At 37.8% G+C, this 24,236-nt stretch overlaps 1 protein-coding gene across 1 annotated transcript in view; it reads right to left on the bottom strand.

Annotated features, from left to right (window-relative positions):
• Positions 1-4,568: 4,568 nt before the first annotated feature.
• The window catches only part of GALNT5 (polypeptide N-acetylgalactosaminyltransferase 5), a 49,636-nt gene continuing 29,968 nt past the window's right edge, over positions 4,569-24,236 (bottom strand). The window contains exons 4-10 of the mRNA XM_049887270.1: positions 24,075-24,210; positions 23,372-23,491; positions 20,838-20,955; positions 19,471-19,794; positions 13,247-13,327; positions 9,829-9,990; positions 4,569-6,897 (exon numbers count right to left, since the gene is read on the bottom strand). Coding sequence (XP_049743227.1) covers positions 6,757-6,897; positions 9,829-9,990; positions 13,247-13,327; positions 19,471-19,794; positions 20,838-20,955; positions 23,372-23,491; positions 24,075-24,210 — 1,082 coding nt within the window. The 3' untranslated portion in view covers positions 4,569-6,756. The remainder of the gene's footprint in view (positions 6,898-9,828; positions 9,991-13,246; positions 13,328-19,470; positions 19,795-20,837; positions 20,956-23,371; positions 23,492-24,074; positions 24,211-24,236) is intronic.

The raw sequence follows: 24,236 nt of genomic DNA, 5'->3' as shown, positions 1-24,236 counted from the left end.
TACATAAAAACACTGTGTCCAACTTGCTCTCAATAAAAATTTGTGTCCTTGTTTGCAGTTTCTAGACTTTATTTTCTTTGGCTTCCTTTTGAAACTTACAACTCTCAGGTATCGGTAGGTACTAAAACCATCAATGAATGTTTCTTCAGAAAACAAGAGACCATATCATTTTAATTCATTTGCATTGTTTATTTTTAAAACTTCTTAGAGTGATTGTATATGAAATTGCAAAAAGAATTTCTAGTAAGTAGATACAAAATGTACATGAAAATTTTCTATAGTTTTGTAGGAACGGAGATACTATTTTAGATGCTTCTTAGCTCCAACAACTTGAAAAAATATATGTATCTTTGTAGTCATCAAGGTAATACATTTAAACCACAATGATACTTTCATAGTAATTGTTTCTGCCTATTTACATGAAGTAGTACTTTTTCACATATTTTCAAATGTAGAACAGATATTTAAGTGTTTCAAAGTGATAGGGAAAACATTTAAAATAAGTAATGACAGCCAATTATGAAAAAGGATGCAACACCAGAGCACCCTAAAGAGGAAATACTTTTGGCCATATGAGGAAGACAACTACTCCTTTTAAAGCTTGAACATTCATTGCTCTATAAAAACAGCAGGGCTGTAAAAAGTAATGTCAAAAGTTATAGCAAATATTTGCCAATATTAAAATATCAGACAGTAACATCACATAATAAATATGAAAACAAAAATGTATACACAGCTCATGAAGACCATGAAGTGACTTGGCCATAGAATCAACATAAATACAATGACACAGGTACTAATGAGCAGCAGAAATCTTTTAGATCGATGACAATGACAAAACCAAATGACCATATCTAATAACTGACAGCTCTGGAGAAATTTTGGAAATAAGTTTGGAAAGCGATCTGGATTTTTACCCAGAAATTTAAAATGACATATTTGGCTCCTTTTTTTTTTTTTTTTAAATAATAACTTCAGCTAGTCAGAGGCAGAGAAATTGGGTACTTAAAAATGTTCAAATAAACTCCAAAGTCTTTCATGTTCCATAGTGTCAACCTAGTTCTCCCACCAAAAAATGTTCACTAGGAAATCAGTAACAAAATTCATGAATTTGATCTTGACGTTTTCTTGTTTTTAAGCCTACCTTCTATAAAATTAGAAACATTTGGGCAGTTGTTTGAAGGAGAATTAAATCATGTGCATAATCCTAAACTAAATAATGAGCATCCTGATAATTTAGAGTTGGATTACTCCTTTCAAATCTGGAAAGGACTATCCAGAGCAAACTAAATTTAGTCCACCTGAGATACTTCTTTCCAGACGTCCAGATGCTGTCAAATGTATGCACTTAAAAGAGAGTTAAAAATATTAAAAACAATTCTTAATTTTCTTTAAGTTTTAAGTAGAATCCCCTAGTTTTTCTTTCTTCCAATTAATGCATCAAATAAAGAGGAAATTTTAGATATGTATTTATGAAGATTGATATGTTTTTAAATTGGATTAGAATTTTAATTTAATTTAATTTCAATTTTAAATTTGAAGACCATTCATGATATAAAAAATTTTAGCTTTGACATCTAATATAAAGGCTTTAGTTTTATAGATAATTATGACCCATATCCTTGAACTGGCAACTATCTATTATTCTATAAAAATATTGAAAACCTCTGTTTTCAGATAAATTATTTATTACTTGATGGCAACTGTCATCATTAGAATCTCAGCATGCTAAAAGTTGCTGTATTTGCTGGAAAATGAGAATTTTTAATTGTGTTCTGTGTGTGTTTGCAAAGTAAAGATTCATATAAATTTGCAGAGATCCTAATTGGAATGGTAGCTATTCATCGATTCATTAGACTGAAAACAGAGGCATTAAATCTGCTTAGTGTGATGGTATTTTTTTTTCTTTCTTTTACGTACAGGCACCACCACCACTTGAAATACCATTCATTAAGCTTCATAGGGATATGTAATACTTTATATGGCTTATTCAAACCTGTCCATGTAATAGTTATTTGCTAAAAATAAATCTTTTGTACAATAACTTTGGTTAGTGTTCCTTTTCTAATTTCAAGGCATTTTGATTTGTAGCAATTGTTGAGTAACCCAGGTAAAAGTTATTGCAAAAGCACTATGGTGACAATCTACTCAATGAAGTGAAGTTAAAAGTCATGGTTTGTGCCTTAAGTTAAAGGACTCTTCAAATTTTCATCTTCCAACTCTGTTCAAATTGAGCAAACTGTCAGCTTTGCTTTGTGTACCAAAAAGAGTTGCTACTACTATTTACAGAGAATTATTAACTTCCTACACGTCAACTTCTCCCTCTCATACTTCTTCCAGGAGATGGGCAATAACAGTTCGGACATTGAGCCTTTAGATCAAGGAGACAGATCATAGCAAAGCATGTGGAGGTAGCTACCCTCAAGCCTATACATGAGTTGTTGAATAGAGGGGCCCAGCCTCTGCTTCCTTTCTATACAACATCAAAGAGAGACAAGAGGTTTGACTTCACCTCATTGCATTACCTTGGGCATCAATAATCTGCAATACAGGGACTTTAACTGAGCCCACCTGAGTTGACTGCCATATATAAATAGATAGGTAGATGATAGATAGATAAACAGATAGATAGACAGATAGATAGATAGACAGAGAGGTAAAAATCATAGCATCGTGGCCTATTTACCAAATTCCCCTCAGCCATCTTCCTGGTCTGTGTAATGGAGAGAATGAAATCCCCCTCACTAAGTTGTGCAGACCAGTGAGCACATACAGTGCCTAGCACATAATAGGTAATCAACCATAACTGGTCCCCTTCCATTTGCTAATCACCCTTTGTGGCTTCCTTGTTTTTGTCCAAGACAATGGGGCCTTCATCTGAAGCATATTTATTTCCTGTGTTCTAAATATGGAAGTTAAATTAGAGAAGTTAGAACAAATGAAGAGTGTATCGTATGGTGCATCTCAATCCCATTACAATCCCATTATCTTGCATGAAGTCCTTTTGAAAACCATCCTAAGGCATTCATGAAATTCAAAGTTGACTGGCAAAATTGAATTCCTGTACACTGTAACTGATGCCCTTCTATAATCTCAAAGTCGATGCCAGAAGTAAGGTGTTCTAATATCTAAGAGAATGTTTCTAGTTTGGGGTGGTGACGCTAACAGTGCTTTGTGATCATGGCACATGGCGGTTTGTAGCCCTGTGATGAATGACAGCCTATTGAATGTCAACAAGCAGAATTGAGTATATTTGATGCTGGTGATAAAATATGACTGTACCAACAACAGCTGTGACATCTTTTGGGGGAATGGGGTGGAGGTTCTGGGTAACTGTTGAAAAGGGAAAGGAATTCAGCAAACTGACAGGCTCAGAAACACTTTAACAGATGATTTGGTAATTTAGCTTTGGTCAAATAAGTCCTGTCAAATATTGTCAAGACTACAGTGTGTTCAAGGTAACAAAACAAACGGTTATCTTTCTAAGACAATACCAAAAAACAAAACCCAGTGCCGTCGAGTCGGTTCCGACTCATAGCGACCCTATAAAAAAAAAATTTTTTTTTTTTTTTTTAAGCCGAGATAATCCAGGAAAAATCCTGACGCCTCCAATAATACAGCTCCCTGTTGAAGAGTCCAGGGTTATTAGGACTCTTATGTACACCATCCAAGGGCTTATTGTTACAAGTACCAGAACACCTAGTAGCATTTATGCCTTGAACAGATTCTTCTGAAAATAAAAGTGCTTGAAAAAATTTTGGTAGTAGACTTAACAATTAGTCAACACTGAAGTTTAGGCCCATAGAGATTCCTAACTAGTGATTAGATACTTGCATAGAATAATTGAGCAAATATATGATAAAGACTTTTTAAAATTCTATCCAAGAACAAATATGTGATGTACAAAAATAATCCTTTGTTATATTGACAATATAGATTCAAAAGTAGCTTCATATAATACGCACATTAAGGTCAAGTCAGGAAAAGCATACACTGAGGAAACCATAGAACACTGTTTTGAGAAAACATTCAAATTCTTCCAGCTGGTGTATTTAAGGTAAGTGTATAATATATTCTTCTAAAACGTAATTTGTCTTTTTCTGAACAGTTAATGGAACAGTCGTTCTGAACAGTTTTCCTTGTGGAAATGGTTTTGGGGTATAAAGATAGTCTTCTGGCGCAGAGTCCTGGTGGCATAGTGGTTAAGAGCTCGGCTGCTAACCAAGATGTTCAGCAGTTCAAATCCACCAGCTACTCCTTGGAAACCCTATGGGGCAGTTCTACTTTGTCCTGTAGGGTCGCTATGAGTCAGAATCAGCTAGATGGCAACGAGTTGGTTGGTTTTGTTTATACACTGGGGTAAAACCGTTTAACCTCTTTCATTTCCTAAATGAAGAATTATAGGAAGCACCTGGTATATTCAGTTTGGTCGGTAACTCAATCAATCCTTTGGCAACTGATTTGTGTTTTTCCCCCATATTGGCTCTTTGAAAGTATCTCATTTTTTAGTCACTTATTTGAATAAAACATTTTAAATATGATGCAAGTCTGCAAAACTGTCTCTCCTTCCCATTCTTAGTTATAGCTCTGGTTTTGTGTAATTAATTGGAAATTAAAATTTAATTTGAAATAGGAAGTCAGAACTAAAGATGCCAAGTTTTACTAACAGCTCAACAAAACAAAGGCTTGATTATACTAATGAACATATAGTGAGGCTATCCTTTGGGTTCAGGGGGGCACTGGTGGCTCAGGGGTAGAATTCTCGCCTTCCATGTGGGAGACCTGGGTTTGATTTCTGGCCAATGCACCTCGTGTGAAACCACCTGTGTGTCGGTGGAGGCTTACATGTTGCTGTGATGGGCAACGGGTTTCAGCTAAGGTTTCAGACTAAGGCCGTCTAGGAAGAAAAACCCTGGGAAGAAAGTTTTGGTGATCTACTTCTGAAAATCAGCCAGTGAAAATCTTATGGATCATAACAGTGATCCAATCATAGGGATGGCACAGGATTGGGCAGGGTTTCGTTCCGTTGTGCATGGAACAAAGGCTGACTCAACTTGACAGCAGCTAACAACACATCTTTTAGGGACCCACCCCAGCAAAAATATTTATGCATCTCTTTCTTAGGAATACTATGAAGCAGTTTTGCTTAGGCCAGTGGCCTGGGATGGCGGAATAAGCACTTTCTCTGGAGAATCAAATTCTAATAATCCTGGTTCTCTAACTGGCCTGGGATTTTTGAGGCACTAGAAAAAAAAAAAAAATTTGTCTTCTGGGCATCATTTATTTTTTAACCAAAATGAATGTAAAGGATTATTATGATCTCTCAGATTCTTTCTGGTATACGTAAGTATTGGCATACCTAAGACCACAGGCTCAATTTGAATCCATGAAATATGTAATGTGACTTTTCCCCAAAACCATCAGTGTTATCATTGGGTCCACACCTGGTACTTGACTTTTTTTTTTTTTTACTTTGTTTTTGGCCAAGACTGGGCAGTTTTTCCCTGACGGTTTTCCTGATGGTTGTTTATCTCTTGCCCCTCATTCATTATGTTTCCTTTTCTTATTTCTACTTTGGAATCTTTTAGAGTGAATTTTTAGCATACTTTCTCACTGTGATCGCTGTTAAATCTAAAACGGTAATTTACCAGTTTCGTACAAAAGAACTTAATATTTTTCAATACTCTATTTCCACTTTATTCATTTCAACTCTTCTTGTTTGGTCCCACATTAAAGTTTGTTCAATGATTAAATCAGTTTTTGTTACTACAGTGTGTTGTGACCTAGCCTCTTTTTTCTTTTTTTAAATATTGACATAAGTCTTGGAAGTTACTGGTGCAACCCTTTTTTTTTTTTTTTTTTAAGTATAGTTTTAAAAGCACAAAATAAGCAGCTGAAGCAATGTCCATACTTTGAATTGAATGAGCTTTTGAAGATCTCGTCTCAGATTGGGAAAACATTCCATGTGGTTATCTAGATTAACACTCTGCCATCGTAGGATCATGTCAGTACATTTCAAACAGTTGGGCAAAGATGTACATATATCATCTACAGAGATTTCACCAAGGTAATAGCTGTGTGTTTCTGAGGTCCTCCCAGACATAGCAACTCAAGCAGTTTTTGTTGATTAAAAAATAGCAAAGAAAGGACCAAATTTTCATTGATCATACCCACTGTGTACCTAAAAAAAAGCTGGTTATTATCAAACACAGCCATAATGAGTGTTTTTGTGCTTCCCAAAGTGTTTCTGCTTTACTTTCCAGTAACCTGTTAGATCATGGAAAACTTGCAGGATGAGTTCTAGTGGGGGCTGGAGGGGTAGAAGGCTTTTAAAAAGGCCACACAATTCTGAAAAAGGACTCTACTCCAAAGCTGGACTGCTTCCTTGAGTTATCTTTTCATGTCCCAAATATTGTGACATTTTCTTCCATTCAAACGCTATTAAAATTGAAAATTTAAACTACCATTGAGAAATACAGTCACCAAGTTTACTGTTATTTTCACAGCACTTAACGGGTTTACTAGGTCCCTGGGTGGTCAAAGGGTTTGTGCTTGGCTGCTATTTGGAAGGTTGGCGGTTTGAACCCACCCAGCAGCACTGGGAATCTGCTTCTGCAGAGTATAGCCAAGAAAACCCTGTGGAGCTCAGTTCTACTCTGTAACCCATGGGGTCGCCATGAGCTGGAATTGACTTGAAGACAGTAGGTTTGGTTTTTTGCTTTAATAGTTTTGCTATATAAAAGCACCAGTTCCTCTTCAATCTTCATAATATTTTTCAAATCTCCACTTTTGATTTGGCTTCTTTGGGTCACAAGTAGCTGCCTTCATGGTCTTCTCAGGAAAATTTCCTTCTAAGCATAACAACTGATGATAGTTTTCAAAAACAATGTGATCCACCTGGAGAGAAAGGGTATCTGGGAATGAGTCACAGACTGAATTTGACAACTGAGATTTAAAGAAACGGAAACCAATAAAAATCATAGATAACTATATTTTTGATTCCTCAGGAATTCTCCTAAACTAAACAGATAGTATAAACACAGGTTTTGGAAAATATTAAGGTTGTCTCTGCCTCAAAATAAGTTTTCATATTTCTTTACGCTACAAGAACTTTTAATCCTTTGGGAATGAAAAAGAATTTTCTTACAATTTAATAATATCATTTAAAGAAAATAATTTTAGATGACATTTACTGTATTTGATGAGTGATTGCTACCTCACTGATAGTGCTAAGAAACAAAAAACCACATACCATCATAAAAAGTGATTTAAGTTCTTAATTAAATCCAGCCCGTAAAATACAAATCTGGATTATAAAACACTAGAAATGATACATTTTATTTATGAGTTCCCTACCATAATCTTTGATAGTAACAATGCCTAATGTCCAGATGTAATTAGAAAAAAGTCAAAGATATCTCAGAGGTTCTATTATTTTGTAATATTTATCAAATCTCCTAGAGATAGTACATAACCTACTTAGCACTTGCTCATGGCTTCATAATTTCCACCTATAAGTCCTTTCAATTATCCATGTCTTCTTAAAAGATAATCTTAATTACATACTATATGTGTATATATATATATATTTTAAAATACTTTAAAATATTTATCAAACGAAAGTGACTGTCATAATTATTTTAAAGATGCTCCTACAAAAGCATTGTCACCCTTGCAGGACTTTGGAGATATGATGCTAGTGTTTGCTCAAGGTTTTGTAAAGGAGCTGGCCTTGAGAAAAATCACTCTGGATTATACACAATGTTTTGCAGGCAAATTGTAAAAAGATAACTAAATGACTAACCAAAGACACTTGATATGGGAACTAGTGGTAAAAATAAGTGAATAGAGATACAGTCTATATCCAAAGTCTGATGGTCACCTGTGAGACTATTTTCTTTGAGGTGGCCACAATAAAGAGTACAAGAGCACATTGGGGGGATGGGGGTTGGAATGGGGGTGGGGGGGTGGCTGACCTAGAGAGTGCCTTTTAAATTCAGATTTATAAATGTATAATTTTAATAACTCATTGATATCCAGGGTCAAATTCACTATTACCTCCCTTCTTGCATGAAGCTCACAACATTTCATGCTTTCGAAATGGAAAGACATGTTGCTATTTCTCAATTTCTTTTGTTCTTTAAGATTACATGTCTTGGGGGATTTAGGAGGTTTAGTATAAATGGTACTGAAAAGATAAAGAAAAAAGTCAACTGTCAAGATATTTATCCACCTGACTCCTAGCAGCATCCAAAGGCAGAAGGTCAAAAACAAAGGCAGAAGGCAGCTATATATCACAAAGTCATAGTCACAAACAAGGCAGGGGAACAGATTTCTAATTTCTGCTACCTTAATTAAATTGTCTTGTCTACTAAATCGTCTTAATATCTAGGGGGATGAAAATTGGGCCTATATGGAAATCAGCTAATTAAGACTTGAGTTCTCAATGGGGCCAAACCAATTTGTAAATAAGCTCCATATGATTTAAGGGCTACCTGCTCCCCAAAATTTTCATCACCAGCCTGAAATCTTCTCCCATAACCAATTCACTTCTGGAGATGAAGAATATGTTCTTAATCTCATTCTCTCTCTCTCACTTTCTCTCTGCTTCTCTTATCTATGGCACAGGGGTAAGGAGAAGGTACGATTTAATTTATTCAGTAGATATTTATGTATTTCCCTAGAAGTATGCAAAATAAAATCAATAACTTATGTACTAGCAATTCCTAGTTTTTTCCTGAGAGGGGGTGGGAAACATCCTGAAGGAACTGAAAAAGAAAAGAGACTAATGGGAAGAAGATTGGCAAATGTGTTGTTCAGGCTCAGGGATTTTGGCCCTGATCAGGAAAAAAAAAAAAAAAAAAGTCATGAAGAGAACAGCGACTATCTGTGCCAACAAAAGGAATGGAGGAATGCCAAGTAAAAAAAACTGGGGTTACTTTGGGGCCAGCCCTGGGCAAAATGATGGTTTCCAGATACCCAATGCATTCAGCAGATTTGGTGGTTACCTGAGAGTGCGATATTAGGAAATTTGAGAAGGCAGACTTGAAATTATTCCTACCACCCCAATATCCTACACCGAAAGTTATGAATTTGTGTCCTGTTAAGATATAATTGGGGAAGACTGAGAGGGCTTTGAGAGTGAATAGGGTAGCAGAGGTGTTCTGGTAAATAGTAACAACTGGATCTCTGGAAAACATGCCCTGATTTGTAGCACCTACTACCAATTTCCGTGGTGTAAATACTCCCACCATTGCTGGTTTCAAATTACCAACCCGGCACCACTGAATGCAAAGTTGGGGAGTGATGCACACAGTTAGCTCCTGCCAGCTTGTGCAAGTAGGCTCCAGGCCACTACCGAGAGCCCAGGTCTCTGGGGACCAGGAAAGGGGCAGAATGAGGAAACAGATTCACACTAAAGTGCAGGGCTTGTCAGAAGCACTCTGCTTCTTGCTTTCCCCCATATCCTCTCCCTATAAGCTTATCTGGTATGCAACGAGAATCAATTCTAGCAATGAGCCTTACTTTTTACATTGTTGACTGACTGAAGCAAATGACTTTTTGAAGCAAAGATGATGACAGCAATATACCCAAAAGAATCTGGTGACTTCTATTTAAAATCACTGGTTTGAAAGATTTCATGAAAGAAAAGAAAGGACTTGACAATTTACAAAAAATATCTATTTGTCTGTGTGAACTTTTACACTGCACTATTGTCACAAACACATTTAAAGCTTCCGATTGAGGAAGCTGACAAAAAACATTTTATGTTCTTTTTGATTGAAAGTTGAATTTGTGGTAAAGAAAAGATACAAATATTTTGCTTACCAGTTCTGGATGAAAGACTGATGTTGACTTATGCAGCCATTTTAGCCCTTTGTTTCTGTTATCACAAGGGTGCAGCCTTAGGGTTCCTGTGTCAGGGATGGGAGCTAAACACCAGTCTCCATGTTTAATAAGTCTTAACCAGGTGTAATTAAATTGTTGAAACTGTGGACCAAATGATAACACTATGGGTCACTTCAGGCAATAAACATAGATTGAGGCTTTTTCAATCATTTTCTTTCCCAATGGATAAGATGTTTTATATTCAAATCCTGTAATCAGATGTTTTATATTCAAATCCTCGTACTGCCACTTTCAGTTCTGATACTACAGGAAAATTATTCAGATTGTCTAAGCTCATTTTTCTCATCTTTAAGTTGGATAGCAATAATATCTCAAAGGGTTGAAGAAATGACTACAAAGTGTTTAGCACATAAGTCCTCTATAAAAGTTGTAATAATAAAAATTATTTAGTTCCATTAGTTCATATCTAAAAATGGATATAATTTCAGGTGTTCTGAGTCCCAGACAACTCAGGTGCTTGAACTAATGGAACATTCCAATCCTAGGGCCCTGAGTCATTGGGGCTATCCATCATAGTTTCCTTGTAGGAATTATTACACTTCCTTGTTTAAGACTATCCAGACTATTGGACTCTAGAGGATTACTCTGTTATAGAAAAGGTTAAAATCTATCTTTGCTGATAGGACAAGGAATCATCAATTTGTCCCTGTGTTAGCATCCCATACGTTGTAGGAACTGCTCTGCGTGAAGCTTCCAGTGAGTCTAGTTTGGGGGGTCGTCAACGTCTGTAATAAATACTGCTTCAGGTCAGGGAGCTGTGTTTTCAATACGTGTAAGTATTTTCTCCAGTTGTTCACAACCTAGTATTATCTGCCTGGTCAATTTACTCTAAAGCTCTGGGTCTGCAGAAAATTTGCTGTTTTGCAAAGTAATGTGGACCTATTAGAAAAAACAAAGAGACAGCTGGTAAAATCTAAATAAAGGCTTTTACCTAATGAGTCATGTGTCATGTATTTGAGATATAATGAATCATTTATAATATAATTGAGATTTAATTTCGGCTATCAGGCGTGTTCTTGCCCTTTGAGCATCAGCATCACCTAGGAGCTAGTTGAAAATGCAGAATCTCAGGCTCCACCATGGACCTACTGAATAGGCTCTGCTTTGTAACAAGCTTCCCAGGTGATTTGTGTGCATGTTAAAATTTCAGAAACTTGATATATAATATAATATCAGGAGTGTGGCTAAGTACTACGGCTGCTAAGCAAAAGGTTGGCAGTTTCCATCCACCAGCTGCTTCTTGGAAACCCTATGGGGCAGTTCTACTCTGTCACATAAGGCTGCTATGAGTCAGAACCAACTCGACAGCAATGGGTTTGGTTTAGTTTTTGTTTGGTGGATACTAAAAGATGCTAGATACTATCTTGAAAAGGGACATCTCAACTGGTTTTAAAGTTGATTAAGGAGACGTAGGTAAATTGAGGGATGAGGCTTGAAAGTTCAGTCTTAGAGTTTATGTTTCTTCTGAGCTGTTTTTGATAAATGCTGCAGTCATTGGCTTGGTAGCAAGCCTTATTAATTCTCCTGAAAATAAGCTAACATCTTTCATGTTTCTTTACTGTTTATTACTCATACAAACCACATGAGGCAGATGCTAAAAATGAGCAACAAGACTGAAAAGGAAGATGGGGTTGTTGGAAGACAGAGGCTGCCTGATTCATACTTTTGAATAGTAGCATCCCCAAGAGAGACTTAATGGTTATCGAGAACAGAACTGGGGTTTTCATGTGGAATACTTGGTTATCAGGCCCAAAAAGTCACTACAATGATCTGAGTCTTGAAAAATTGCATTATTTAATACTTTCTTTCATATATTTGGACAAATTGTGGTTTTGGTCTAAAATTTATCTCACCTTTGAATTGTTGCTAAGCATAAGTTCTTTCAATTAATTTTTGATATTTTACTCTTCCCTCTGTGTCCTCCCTTTTTCAAATTAAGAAACAGTTCCATTAGCTACAAATTTACAATTGCTGAACTATAGCAGCAGAGATTACAAAATGCCTTGTCTTTTAGGTGGTGGTGTTAGTTGCTGTCTAGTTGATCTGAACACATGGGGACCCCATATGTACAGAGTAGAACTGCTCCATAGGGTTTTCAAGGCTGTGACGTTTTGGAAGTAGATCGCCAGGCCTGTCTTCCAAGGCACCTCTAGGTGGGTTCGAACCATCAACCTTTTGGATTAGTAGTCAAGCGCTTAACTGTTTGTGCCAGAATTAAGAGGTTGAAATGGAGTATACTAAAAATATAAGGAATATCTCTAAGTTAAGGCAAAGAAGTCTTGGAAGCCTAGGCTATCACCACAAAATAATTTCTCTACCAAAGAGTGATCTGCAGGTTTTTAGACTGATACCAGAATTTCTGATCACTCTCTTATTTGGCATCCAAACCAGATAACTGCCCCCACAGAATGTAGAACTGTAGGGGACATATGTTGGAGCAGGAAATGTGAAAACTCAGAGCTCACCCCTAGCATCGCTGAGTCTCTGTTCTACTCTCTCTGGCCCTACTCCCACCGCTAACCGCTGGGATCTGAGTTTGTCAAAGTTTTGCTGTCAAGTTGTCCACCATGGGTCACGGATTATGAGATTTCCCTTACTCCTTTATGATGCAGGAGAAGTGGGGGACAGAAACAGAAACTTAGGTTGGGGTGATTATTTTTAAAATATATTCTCTATTGTCTGAATTATTATCTTGCTATGTTATGAGTTATTTTTCATATTTTTATCTTTGTTATTGTAGCAGTGAACATTGTGTTAGTTTGGAAACCCTGGTGGCATAGTGGTTAAGAGCTACAGCTGCTAACCAAAAGGTCGGCAGTTTGAATTTACCAGGCGTTCCTCGGAAACCCTATGGGGCAGTTCTACTCTGTCCTTTAGGGTAGCTGTGAGTCAGAATCAACTTGACAGCAATGGGTTTGGTTTTTGGTTTAAGTGTTAGCTGTTGTTCTTCATATGCACATGAAGCATAACAGTGCTTCATATCTATCACTTAATTCTATTCTCACAACAGCTCTAGAGGCGTACACTATTGCTACTCCCGTTTACCCAAAGTTTAAGTAATTTGTGAAAGGAAACAGACTTTTGTAAGCTACGGAGCCAGGACTGGATCCCTGGTGGGTTGGCTTCAGTACCCAACCTTTACCCTGCTGGTCATTGCCCTCTTATCACTGAGCTTATGGTTACATAGAAATTTCGAGGTTAATTATGGTTTCTATTGGGCAAAGATGAATTTCTTGAACGTTGAATTACTTGGTGTCATACCTTGCACCTGTCAACCTTGCACCTGTCAACCATCCTAGGTGAAAAAAAAAAAAACAAAAAACCTCTGGTTGCATACCTTGCTGCTTGCATCGCAGTCCTCCAGAATAGCTGTGGTGTTTTCAATGGAAATGCATTTATCCAAGGCCACATTAATAAGCTAGGAAGCAAAACATAAAATGAGAATTAAGAAAAAAAAAAAATAGAACAAGACGTGTTCAGACATGTTCAGAAAATACAGAATTTAAAACTATAATAAGGTTAAAAGATAGCTAAGTTAATAGCTTAACATTACTTAACACTATACCATTTTATTTGGTTGCTATCTCTAACAGACACATAATGTAATCTTGCTAAAATACAGCCTCAATCTGTCAATTTAGGTCTTTGATTCAGCCAAAGAACCAGAAAACAGAAGCTTTTAATTAACCCTTGCCTGGAATACAGAATGGGGAACAAGCAAAAGATGGCGTGAAAAGTAGTTATTTTCTTTTCTCAAGTTCTCCTGATGCATGTATTAGAAGTCAGTGCACATCCTTGCAATTTAATCAAACCAACAGTTAGTTACCAGCTCTGTTCCCTCGCTGACCCCTTCAGCTATTTGACTGCTTCAGCACTGAATCATAGATAAATTGAGTCCTTCAAAGAACAGCAGATACCAGCTGATTCCCTGTCAGAATCTTCCTAATGACTCAGGCAAGCTACAATTCATTACAGGAAAGTCACGAAAGCTAATACAGAGCCAGCCTTAAAGGCACTTTCTGGCAGGCCCCCAGCTTTTTAATGGATTTACAGATCAAACACGGAGGCAGGTTTCTATAAGTCACCATTTAATGCAGAAAAATGTTGATTCTCTTGCCCCCTTTGACTTCCTGGGGCAGGGCTAACAAGATGGTGGGTTAATAATGCAATTTAGACTTTCTGATTTCTAGAAGAGCTGTGTAGAGCCAAGTCTAAATTATATGTCTCAGGAAGGCCTCTTGAGCTGGGAGATGGTAAGGTTTTTGTCGTCAGGGACACTATTTGTGTCCCTTCCTGTTCCCTGTGGTGACTAACACAGAACTCTGATTCCAGAGAGCTGAATCAATGCTGGTCTTGCAGTGTACACAGTTGCCAGATATCACAACAGGGTGGTCAGTGGGCTGGTTCTTGCTTTTAAATGCATAGCTTAGCTTGCAGGAAAGTAAGGAGAATCTTCAGGGACCAGAAGATGCAGAAAAACTAAGAACCAGAGGGAAAATTGCAAATCCTGATAAGCAAGAGGCTTGCACTCACGTGAAGACAGGAGGAAAATGTGGGCATGGATAAGCTGCAGAGTTGAAATTGAGATCATCCACGTGAAGATGGAAAACTTGAACAGATAGAACCTCAGTGAAATGGTGTACTGTTGTTGTCAATCGCCGTGGAGTTGATTTCAACTTATGGCAACCCCATGTGCGCTGAGTAAAACTTCTACATAAGGTTTTCAAGTCTGCAACCTTTCAGAAGCTGATCTCCAGGTCTGTCTCCCGAGGGCCTCTGGGTGGGTTAGAACCACCAACCTTTTGCTAGTAGTGGAGCACTTAACTTGTTGTGTCACCGAGGGACTCTTAAATGGCATACTAGGAAAAGCAATTTACCCATTAGCACAAGGGAAACAACAGGGAAGCTTGATTACATTTTCCTGGGCCTTGGGTTTCTAATAAGCTTCCCTGATAATCTGAAACCTTACCCCAATCTTCATTTTGATTTGAGAGGCAAAAGTACACTACTAGTATTAGATGCGACCCTTGAGGCGACCCTTAGAGGCACAAAAACAAACATAAAAATAGTACCAGGTTGGTTACTTCTGGGGTGCCTGGTACAGAAACACACAAACCAATTCTAGGAGGACAGAATCTCCATCAAAAACCCTCAAACAAAGCTTTGTTCACAATTTAAAATTATAAACATGGGAGGGAGGAGACAATTCACCCTCAGTAAATGTGGGCAGTCACAGCATACAGGATTCATCCACTGAGAAATTCAGAGGAGAGTTCCTAGAAATTCACGAAGGTGGAATAAGCATGGGGCTTTTTTAAAGAAATGAAATGGTGGCCCAGTTGTTCTCTGGTTCTTAACAACCATAAATATAAGTATTGTGCATTTATGGAATATACAGAAAATAAACTGCCTTCAAAAGAGTTTGAAAAACCCTTGATTCAGCACAGCTAAACAGGCCCTTCTCCAGAACTTCTTTTCAGAACCTTCAGTGTGCTAACGTCTCACTTGCCATGTAAGCGGGAATGTAGTATGGGTGTTTGTCAGATGTATTCACCCATGGAATCTTATTTTGGCTGCACAACTAACAACATTGTCTGGAATCCTGTTTGGGAATCCCTGGCTTAACTAATTTTCACATCCTTTCGTATAGTTATTTCCCATAATTGATCCCTCCAAGCACTGAAAGGCATTGTTAGAAAAGAGAAAAAATTTCCATCCCCTGTCCACCCCCATCCAACTTCATCTGAAGCTTTGACAGAAATTACTGGGAAAACTTTTATTCATACAAAATGGCCTATGAAGTGTTAAGGAATTGTGAATAACTTTATTTTATTGTGAGTATTTTTATAATTTATTTCTCATTTTTATTTTGACTCCTATTATAAACCATTTTAATCTTTTTTTTTTTAATCAAGCAGTGAATAAGTTATAAATAAGCTACTTTGAATTATTTTATCTTCTAATTTAAGAGGTGGAAATTTCCTGTAGTTTATCACAGAATTGTTAAACTACAGGTTGCTTGCTAACAGTTTAATCCAGTGTAAATACATATTATTGATTACTTTCTTTTAGTAGTTTAAATATTTTTTAGTTCAATAAGATATTATTTGTTTCCATTAAAAAACAAAGCAAAACAAATACCTTTTACTGGATATTTATTTCTAAGTGTGTAGGTTAGAAGAAGGAAAAACATGGAACAAATAACAAAAAGAAGCTGTGGGGTTTATTTTCTTGGTACTTTGAAGATTGCTGTTACAGACTAAATTGTGTCTCCCACAAAGACATGTCGAAGTCTTCACTCCTGTACCTGTGAGTGTGACCCTGTTTGGAAATAGGGTTTTACTTATGTTAGCAGTTAACAAAGTCATACTGAAGCAGGGTGGGCTCTAATCCCCTCTGAGTGGTGGCCTATAAAAGGGGAGAACAGATGGAGTTAGAGACACACAGGGAGAAAGATACCTGTGAGTATGTATCTGCAAGCCATGAAACTTCGAGAAACACCCGGGGCTACTAGAAACTGAAAGAGAAAAGACTCTTCCTGGAGAGAGGGCTAGAGAGAGAATGGTCCTGCCCGCCTATGCCTGGACTTCAGACTCCTATACTACAGAACAGTGAGAAAATCAATTTCTGTTCTCTAAAGCTATCCACTTTGTGGTATATTGTTATAATAGCTCTAGGAAACGAAGACAATTGTGAATCTAAAATCATGGTCTAATTAGTCCTACTCCCAGTTACCTGGAGAAAGGCCGCCCAATTTTTTATTTTTTTTATGGTAAGAATGCTCCGTACTGGTTGTTTCAGAAAGGAGCAAAAGACATTTCCGTTAAAATTTTGTCTAAGGAGGGCAACAAATAGCGAGGAAAATATAAAAGGAAACAATATGTCATAATCATTTAAAAAGATATTTGCTTAATTTTGACATATTATAGTTAAGGCATCGACAAAAGGCTGTTTCACTAGTAGGAAAAAAACAAAACACCAAACCGGTTGCCTTCCAGTGGATTCCGACTCTTAGCGACCTCCAGAATCCCATGGGACCTATTATAAACCAAAAACCAAACCCAGTGCCGTGGAATCGATTCCGACTCATAGCGACCCTATTGGACAGAGTAGAACCGCCCCATAGAGTTTCCAAGGAGCGCCTGGCGGATTCCATCTGCCAACCCTTTGGTAAGCAGCCGCAGCACTTAACCACTACACCACCAGGATTTCCAGGACCTTTATTATATACACTAGCATCACCATGGAAGCAAAAAGTAGTGTTTTAGTTCCCTCTGGTGGTTAAAATTTAGTAATGCTCTTGCCAAGATTCTGTGTTGCTAGAATAAGAAACATTATGGTGGGTTTTTTTTTTTTTTCATGCTGGGGAAGGGAATTAAAAATTTGAATTTATTTCACAGTCGTATTTGATATGCTATTATTTGAGTAGAGCCCTAGTGGCATAGTGTTTAAGAGTTTGGCTGCTAACCAAAAGGTCGGCAGTTCAAATCCACCAGCTGCTCCTTGGAAACTGTGTGGGGCAGTTTAAAAAAAAAAAAAAATTTTTTTTTTTCTCTATAGGATACTGTGAGTTGGAACCGAGTTGAAGACATCTAACAACAACAACAACAACAACATTTCAGCAGTATATGAATCCAAGGTGTTCTACTGAGCTACATGGGATAAAACATTAGGTTGAACCATACAAAAAGTGCCTGCTATCCTAGGGTTTAAGAGACTGAGAATACAAATAGAATATATATAAAAATAGAACTACAGACCACAACCTCTGTAGCAACCAGCTCTGGGAAGCCAAACCACAACCACAACCTCGTAGAAATTGGCTCCAAATGATCAGGACTTGGTCAATAACTCCAGCTTCTATAATTTTTTCCTTGCTTCCAACTCAGGACTAATCCAAGAAAGCCAACGGTGCTCCCAAACCAATCACACAGGATGCCCTGCTTCTAGTTAGCCCGTGCTGACAACTTTAGTCAGGCACACCCGAAGCTGTTCATTTTTTCCACTATAAGCTTTCCTACTCCCTGACTGCCTTTGAGTCTCTGCCAAACCCAAGCGATGGTGGCTGGCTCCCTTGCTATAGCAAACTCTGAATAAATAGCTTTTGCTTGTTCTCATTTGGGTGGTCTACATTTATTTCCTCAGGTTTTAGAACTATAAAAATGGTTATTTCATAATACACTGTATTACGTACAAACAGGTCACATATACTTATTAGTTGAATTTTATAAAAATGGAGCACATTTTTATGCTAGTCCCCTCTTTTATAAATTCGTCCAGGATTTCACTAACACTGGCAAAGGGAATGGCTTTACTAAGTCATTGCCATCAGGAGATTTACTAGGCAGAGACGGTGTGGGCTGGTTTGTACAATGCGCCTTCTAGGAAAAATTTTTAAAAACTTGGCCTCAAAGAGCAGACTTAACAATGGTCAAGTCTAAGCACCTTTTAAGTGAAGAAAAGTGAAACTTAAAAAAACAAAACAGAAAGCTAAATAATACTGAAAATATTTGTAGCTAAAATTAGAAATAAAACAATAAAAGAGATTAGAAGTGCAAATGACCTAGAAAGAGCCAAATTTAGATTCATCATTACCAAACCCATGCTATGGCAAATGTCCTATGTCTTGCCATCAAATTAAGACTCATTCCTAGAATGGGTTTTAAATGGCTTTCTTCTGGTTTCTCCTCTTCCTTGCTTTCTTCTTGGCTTTTTCCTCCAGGGATCCTGTCTAGCTTGGCTTCTTCTTTTTCTGTACCTTCCCTTGTGCCCTGGAATTTTTTTTCTGCTTTTCTCTGACAATTTCCATTATCTTTCAGCCCTTCCTTGAAATCTTTAAAAGTCCTAACTGAGTTATGTTATCTCACCGTTTAATACTGCTGGATAATTTCCCGTTACTCTCAGAAAGAAGAAAAGAGAGAGAGAGAATGAAAGAAAGGTTTTTGCTACGCATACAGGAACCTGTGTGATATGACCCCTGCCTCTCCCTCCTTCTTCCTCTTGTGCTATTATTCCCTCCTTCACACCCCTGGACCACATCAACCATGTTCACCATTTTACCAGTTCTTGAATGCCCCAAACTTTCACCTGTCTTAGAGTTTTTGAGCGAGCTGCATTCTCTGCCTAGACCACCCTTTTTTAGAGCATGGCTGCCACGCTCTTTCAGATCTTGGCTTCAAAGTTTCGTCCTCTGAAAGGGTTTACTTGGCCACCCTGGAGTAGGAGAATTGATGGCTTGTAGCCTGTTCTCAAAATGAGAACTGCTGTATTTGCATTTACACTTTGCTTGTTTATTATCTCTCTTCCCTCCCGTACTTCAAGCTCCACAAAGCAGGGATCAAGTCTATTTTATTAACCACTTTATAATCCAATTCTGAAATACTGCCTAGTGTATCGATACTCAGTAAGTATTGGCTGAATTAATCAATGAAAGCAACCTCACCCAGGCTTTGTCCCATCTGCACTCATTCATGGTATTTACAATGTACTAATCCATCCTTTTCCATTTTTTGAAAGAGATGTTTTTATGCAGTAAGATTTAAAATTGGAGCTTGAACTTACCACACCACCAGCTTTCACAATGGGGGCTTTCAAGTCTGGAAAAACATTCTCTAAGTACCATTTGAAGCTTTTGCATTTCAGTTTCCTTCGAAGTTCCCTTTGCTGGGTGAGGTTTCCGACATCTAAACCTTGGTCAATGAGGTGATCTCCATGGCCGTAGAAGAGCTCCTTGTATTCATCAAGCCAGACCTCAGCCACCCGCACCAAGTTCCGCTCCACTGTTTTCATCCGGTCTTTGGGGAAGGTATATGGATTGTCATTTCGGAATATGTGGCCCACTCGGGAACAAGGAATAATTTCAATTTCGCCACCACACATCCACACCTGGAACAGTTTTGATGATAAGCATCTATTATCAAATGATGGCTCACAAATCATGAGCAAATAATAATGCTAAGAAACACCTGGCCACTTCCCTGCCACTGTCCATTGGAAGTAGTATTCTCAGCCTCTAAAAACACTCTTTTAACAGGAAATTCAACTCCATAGGGTTTATTTATATATTTATTTATTTTTATATTGCTTTGGGCTAGCTTAGAGTAGTTAAAAAAAAAATTTTTGTTTTCTTCCTACTCTGCAGAGGAAACTTGCCTTCCCAATGAAATCTTCACAGAATTCCAGTATATAAAATGTGTAACATGAGTCCCTATTTGGTTAAATCAGGGAAAAAAGGGGAATGGATTTCCATTTGCTGACCGCTTCCTTCTCATATCTTGTGAAGCTCCATAAGGCTTGTGGAGCACAACATGAAAACCATTCTCTTTATTAGGGGTCCCAAAGTAACATCCCTTGTAACATGTATCACCCAACTCCAGGGGGAAGCGGTTGCTGTTCTGACATTTTCCACTATGGCTGCTGCTGAGGTTTTCTTAGATGTTAATGGGTGATGGCAAAAAGACCCAGAGTTGTATGAAATGGCCAAAGGAGCAGCTCTGTTGGGAACACCTGGGCTGCTGGTGGCTGCTCTAGGGGTACATTTTGTACCTCTGCCACTTGTGTTCTCTAAGATGGACTGGCCCTTTACTGACTGATTCTATCACTTCAAAGAGAGATGTTTCAGGAGAGTTGTTTTGTATCTAGTGCAAATCCCAAAGCATTTTACTCCAAATGGCAGAAAATTATTTTCCCCATTTGTAGATGCAGAAACGGTGCTGTGATTTTTAAGAAAACCCTTTTAAGTTTCATGACAGATACTGATTCTCCCAAATTCCATCTGGGCTATGAAAACATTAATCCAGAGACCATTGAATTTCTGTGAAATTTCTTCCCAGATGCAGTCACATATCTGATTACATTAGTTAAACGAAACCATTTAAATCTAATAAACTGTTAATTATAAAGAGAATTTGAGAAATACTTGGTGATACCTTGAATGAGAGCTCCATATTTTCTCCACCCCACACATCAAGCCCAGGGTCATATGTTCCAAGTTCGAAAAAGTAATTTTTATCAATAGAAAATAATCCACCTGCCATGACGGGGCACCTACAAAAAAAAAGGGGGGGCCTTTAAACTTGGATTTCATGGGAATAAGCTTTTAAAGTGTGGGTCGCCCACACCATTGTGATGGAGTTCGGAGGCATTTCGGAATAGTTACCAAGTATAGGGAGGCCTTAGGTTGGAGCCACAAATACCATAGAAGCAATAAGTTACCTGGCTTAGGGTGGCAGAGCTTGACCAGGGTAAGCAAAGATGGGACCTGGAACTGGGATTGTTGTTTTTCCTTCATACTATAATACAACCTTCTAGAGAAATTGTTCTTCTGAACACTTTTTTTAGTGCAAACCAAGTGTCAGGCACTATTCTAAATATATGTATTAAGGCAGACTTTACAATAACCTCTTGAGTATTATCATTATGAAGAAGCTGCAACACAGAGAAAGCAAAAAACTTGCCCGAGGTCACATACTTTTATGTTTTTATACACCTGGGGTTCAAAGGTAGGCAGCCTGGCTTGTCTAACAAGTTAATGAGGCTCTTATTCATTCCACTCTGCTGTCGCTCAACCATAGCCAAATTTTTAGTGCACTTTATATGTGTATGGGAGTCCTGGTGGCACAGAGGTTAAGAGCTACGGTGACATATGGCTGTTAATCAAAAGGTCAGCAGTTAGAATCCGCCAGCCACTCCTTGGAAACCCTATGGGGCCCTCAGTTCTACTCTGTCCTGTGGCGTCACTATGAATTGGAATTGACTCAAGCAATTTTTTTTTTATATATATGATCTCATATATATAAAGGGTAGCTACTTTTATTAGTCTTAATGTAAAATGAGGAAACAGCATCTCAGAAAGGTTAAGTAACTTTTTTGAGCTCACACTGCTAGTAAGTAGTAAAGTTGAGATTCAAATCCAGACACTCTGACCTCAGGGCCTTCACTAATATTTTTGGCCAGAGAGGATAGAAACTACGTATAGTTAGCAGTTAAAAACAAAAAAATGCATAAACCACTTGCCATGGTAGTCACTGCTGAGCCAGCCCAGAATGGTTTGTGTGAAGAGCCTGCCTTGTGTTTAGGGTATACAAAAATCTCAAGGATAAGGTGACTCTTGAACCTATCCCGTGCCCCGTTTATGCACATAGTCTATCTGTACTCCCCAAATATTCTTACCAGGCTATACGGAGTGCATGCTCTTTCTAACATTATTTTGATGATAACCTGGCCTCAGCCACCACATTGGTCCTCAAAATGGAAGCCCAAATTAAGCAAAGAGGTTCTTCAGGTGTGGGATTAGAGAAAAAGTGTTAGATTCAGGTAAATCTGGGTTTACATCCTAATTCTTCTTTTATTAGCTATGAATTCTTAGACAAATTTCTTAACTCTCTTAAGGCTCAATTTCTGTATCTCCATAAGGGGACCCTTCTCCATCTCTCTCCTAGGGTTATTAAGGTGATTGACACATAGTGCTTAATAAATGGTAGGACTCCCACTTTACTACCTAAGGGTATCAATTCTGAAGGCATCACATCTGGTAAAGGCAGAGGTATGTGTTACTGAAGGGCAAATTCAAGGAAAATATGCTGCAATGTGTAGTCTAGCCTCCGACTTTCTCTTGGGACTTGCTGGCTTGTGTCTGCTCAGGTTCTTTCTCCAGCAGGGGAAGCTTCAGGACTCCCGCTGCTCTGCCTGTGGCTGATTGACTGCCTTTCTGCAGCTCTAGACTTTGAGGGAAGTAAGAAGAAGCCCTTCGCTTTGGCTTCGGGTCAAAATTATTCCTCAGTTAATTCACAGAAGCTGGCACCCCTCCCGCGGAATATGTTGGATTAGATTCTAAAAGAAAATCCTAACAGTAGCTATTATTGCAGCAATATTTCTATTACTACTATTTACTCTTTTAATTTTTACTCATATTTAATATTATGTGTTATACAGAATTTTGCAGCACATTGAAGTATTTTTATGTTTCTCTGGTGGTAAATAAACTCAGGGTGAAGGAGCCCTAATGGCACAATTGTTAAGCGCTTGGCTGCTAACTGAAAAGTTGATGGCTTGAACCCACCAGCCGCTCTGTGGAAGAAAAGACCTAGTGATCTGCTCCCGTAAAGATAACAGTCTTGGAAGCTCTATGGGGCAGTTCTACTGTGTCCTATTTGGTTGCTATGAATCAGAATCGATTAGATAGCACACAACAACAACAACAAACCCAGGGTGAACAAGAAAAGTGTTAGTGCATTTCTCTAGGTTCAGGACTGAAAAGAATGTGATCAACCATTTAAGAAATGAGGTTTGGTAGCAGGGAAATAATTTGTCAGAAAAATTTTGTTTGCTTTTAGTCATCTATTGGCTAGAACTGTAATCCTTGATGTTAGAGAGTAACAGGATACAGTGGGTTTGTGGAATTGTTTTCTAGGCCTTGAAAAAAAAGATTTGTGACTGCTAGTCTTGAATTTCACATACTTACCTTATTACATCAGTTTCTTTAATTCTATTTTTTGCAACAACGTCTGGAGGAATTGTTCTCCAACCAAAGTTCATGGGCCACACAAAGACACCTCTTTGAAAGTTGTCCACTGTCATGTAACTAATCCAAGGAAGCAAAAAAAAAAAAAAAAAATTACTGCCTGAGATCAAATACACCTTTGAATTCTTCATCAACCCAACTCAATATCTTGTTAAAATAAGTAAAACAGGTGCGTATGAAGATGATTTTAGACTATCACAAAATTTTTAATAACAATTGAAGGTTTATGAGTGTAATTTGCTTGTTTTTGTCTTATATTTTTTTTTTAATGATGTCCTGGCCATTTTTGAGGGGAAACAAAAAACACAACACACACACAATGACTTAGCACCATGTATGTGTTTCTAACAATTAGAAGAACTCAAGGAAAATAAATATTTTTGGCTCTAGCTGAATATAAAGAGGGAAGAACTAGTCAGTGAGGATCTGGAGATTTTGGTATTTAAGATTAAGAATTTGTGGTGACCGAATAAACTATTGGATTGATTGATTCTTATCCCAAGATATCTGTCATGGGTTTTACTTTATTTAAGCGGATAAATTGTATATTTCTTAGATTTGCAAAGATGGGCACATTAGGATTAGGACCACTATTATTTGCTAGTGGTGGGAATAGGCTCACTTATAAATATGGCAATATTACCTCATGTCCTTATCATTGATGACTTCAATAACTGGACAGGCCACTTTCTTTCGACTTAGATAAACTCTTTCTAAGAGAGGTTCCAACCAACCAATGTTACATTCCACGTGAGAATCTAAGAATGTCAACACATCACCTAGAGAACAACAAACAAAAAAAGCA

This window comes from Elephas maximus, chromosome 6 (genome assembly GCF_024166365.1).
Source record: "Elephas maximus indicus isolate mEleMax1 chromosome 6, mEleMax1 primary haplotype, whole genome shotgun sequence".
Taxonomy (NCBI): domain Eukaryota; kingdom Metazoa; phylum Chordata; class Mammalia; order Proboscidea; family Elephantidae; genus Elephas; species Elephas maximus.
The sequence above is the reverse complement of the archived record's forward strand: the minus strand, read 5'-3'. Positions and strand labels throughout refer to the sequence as shown.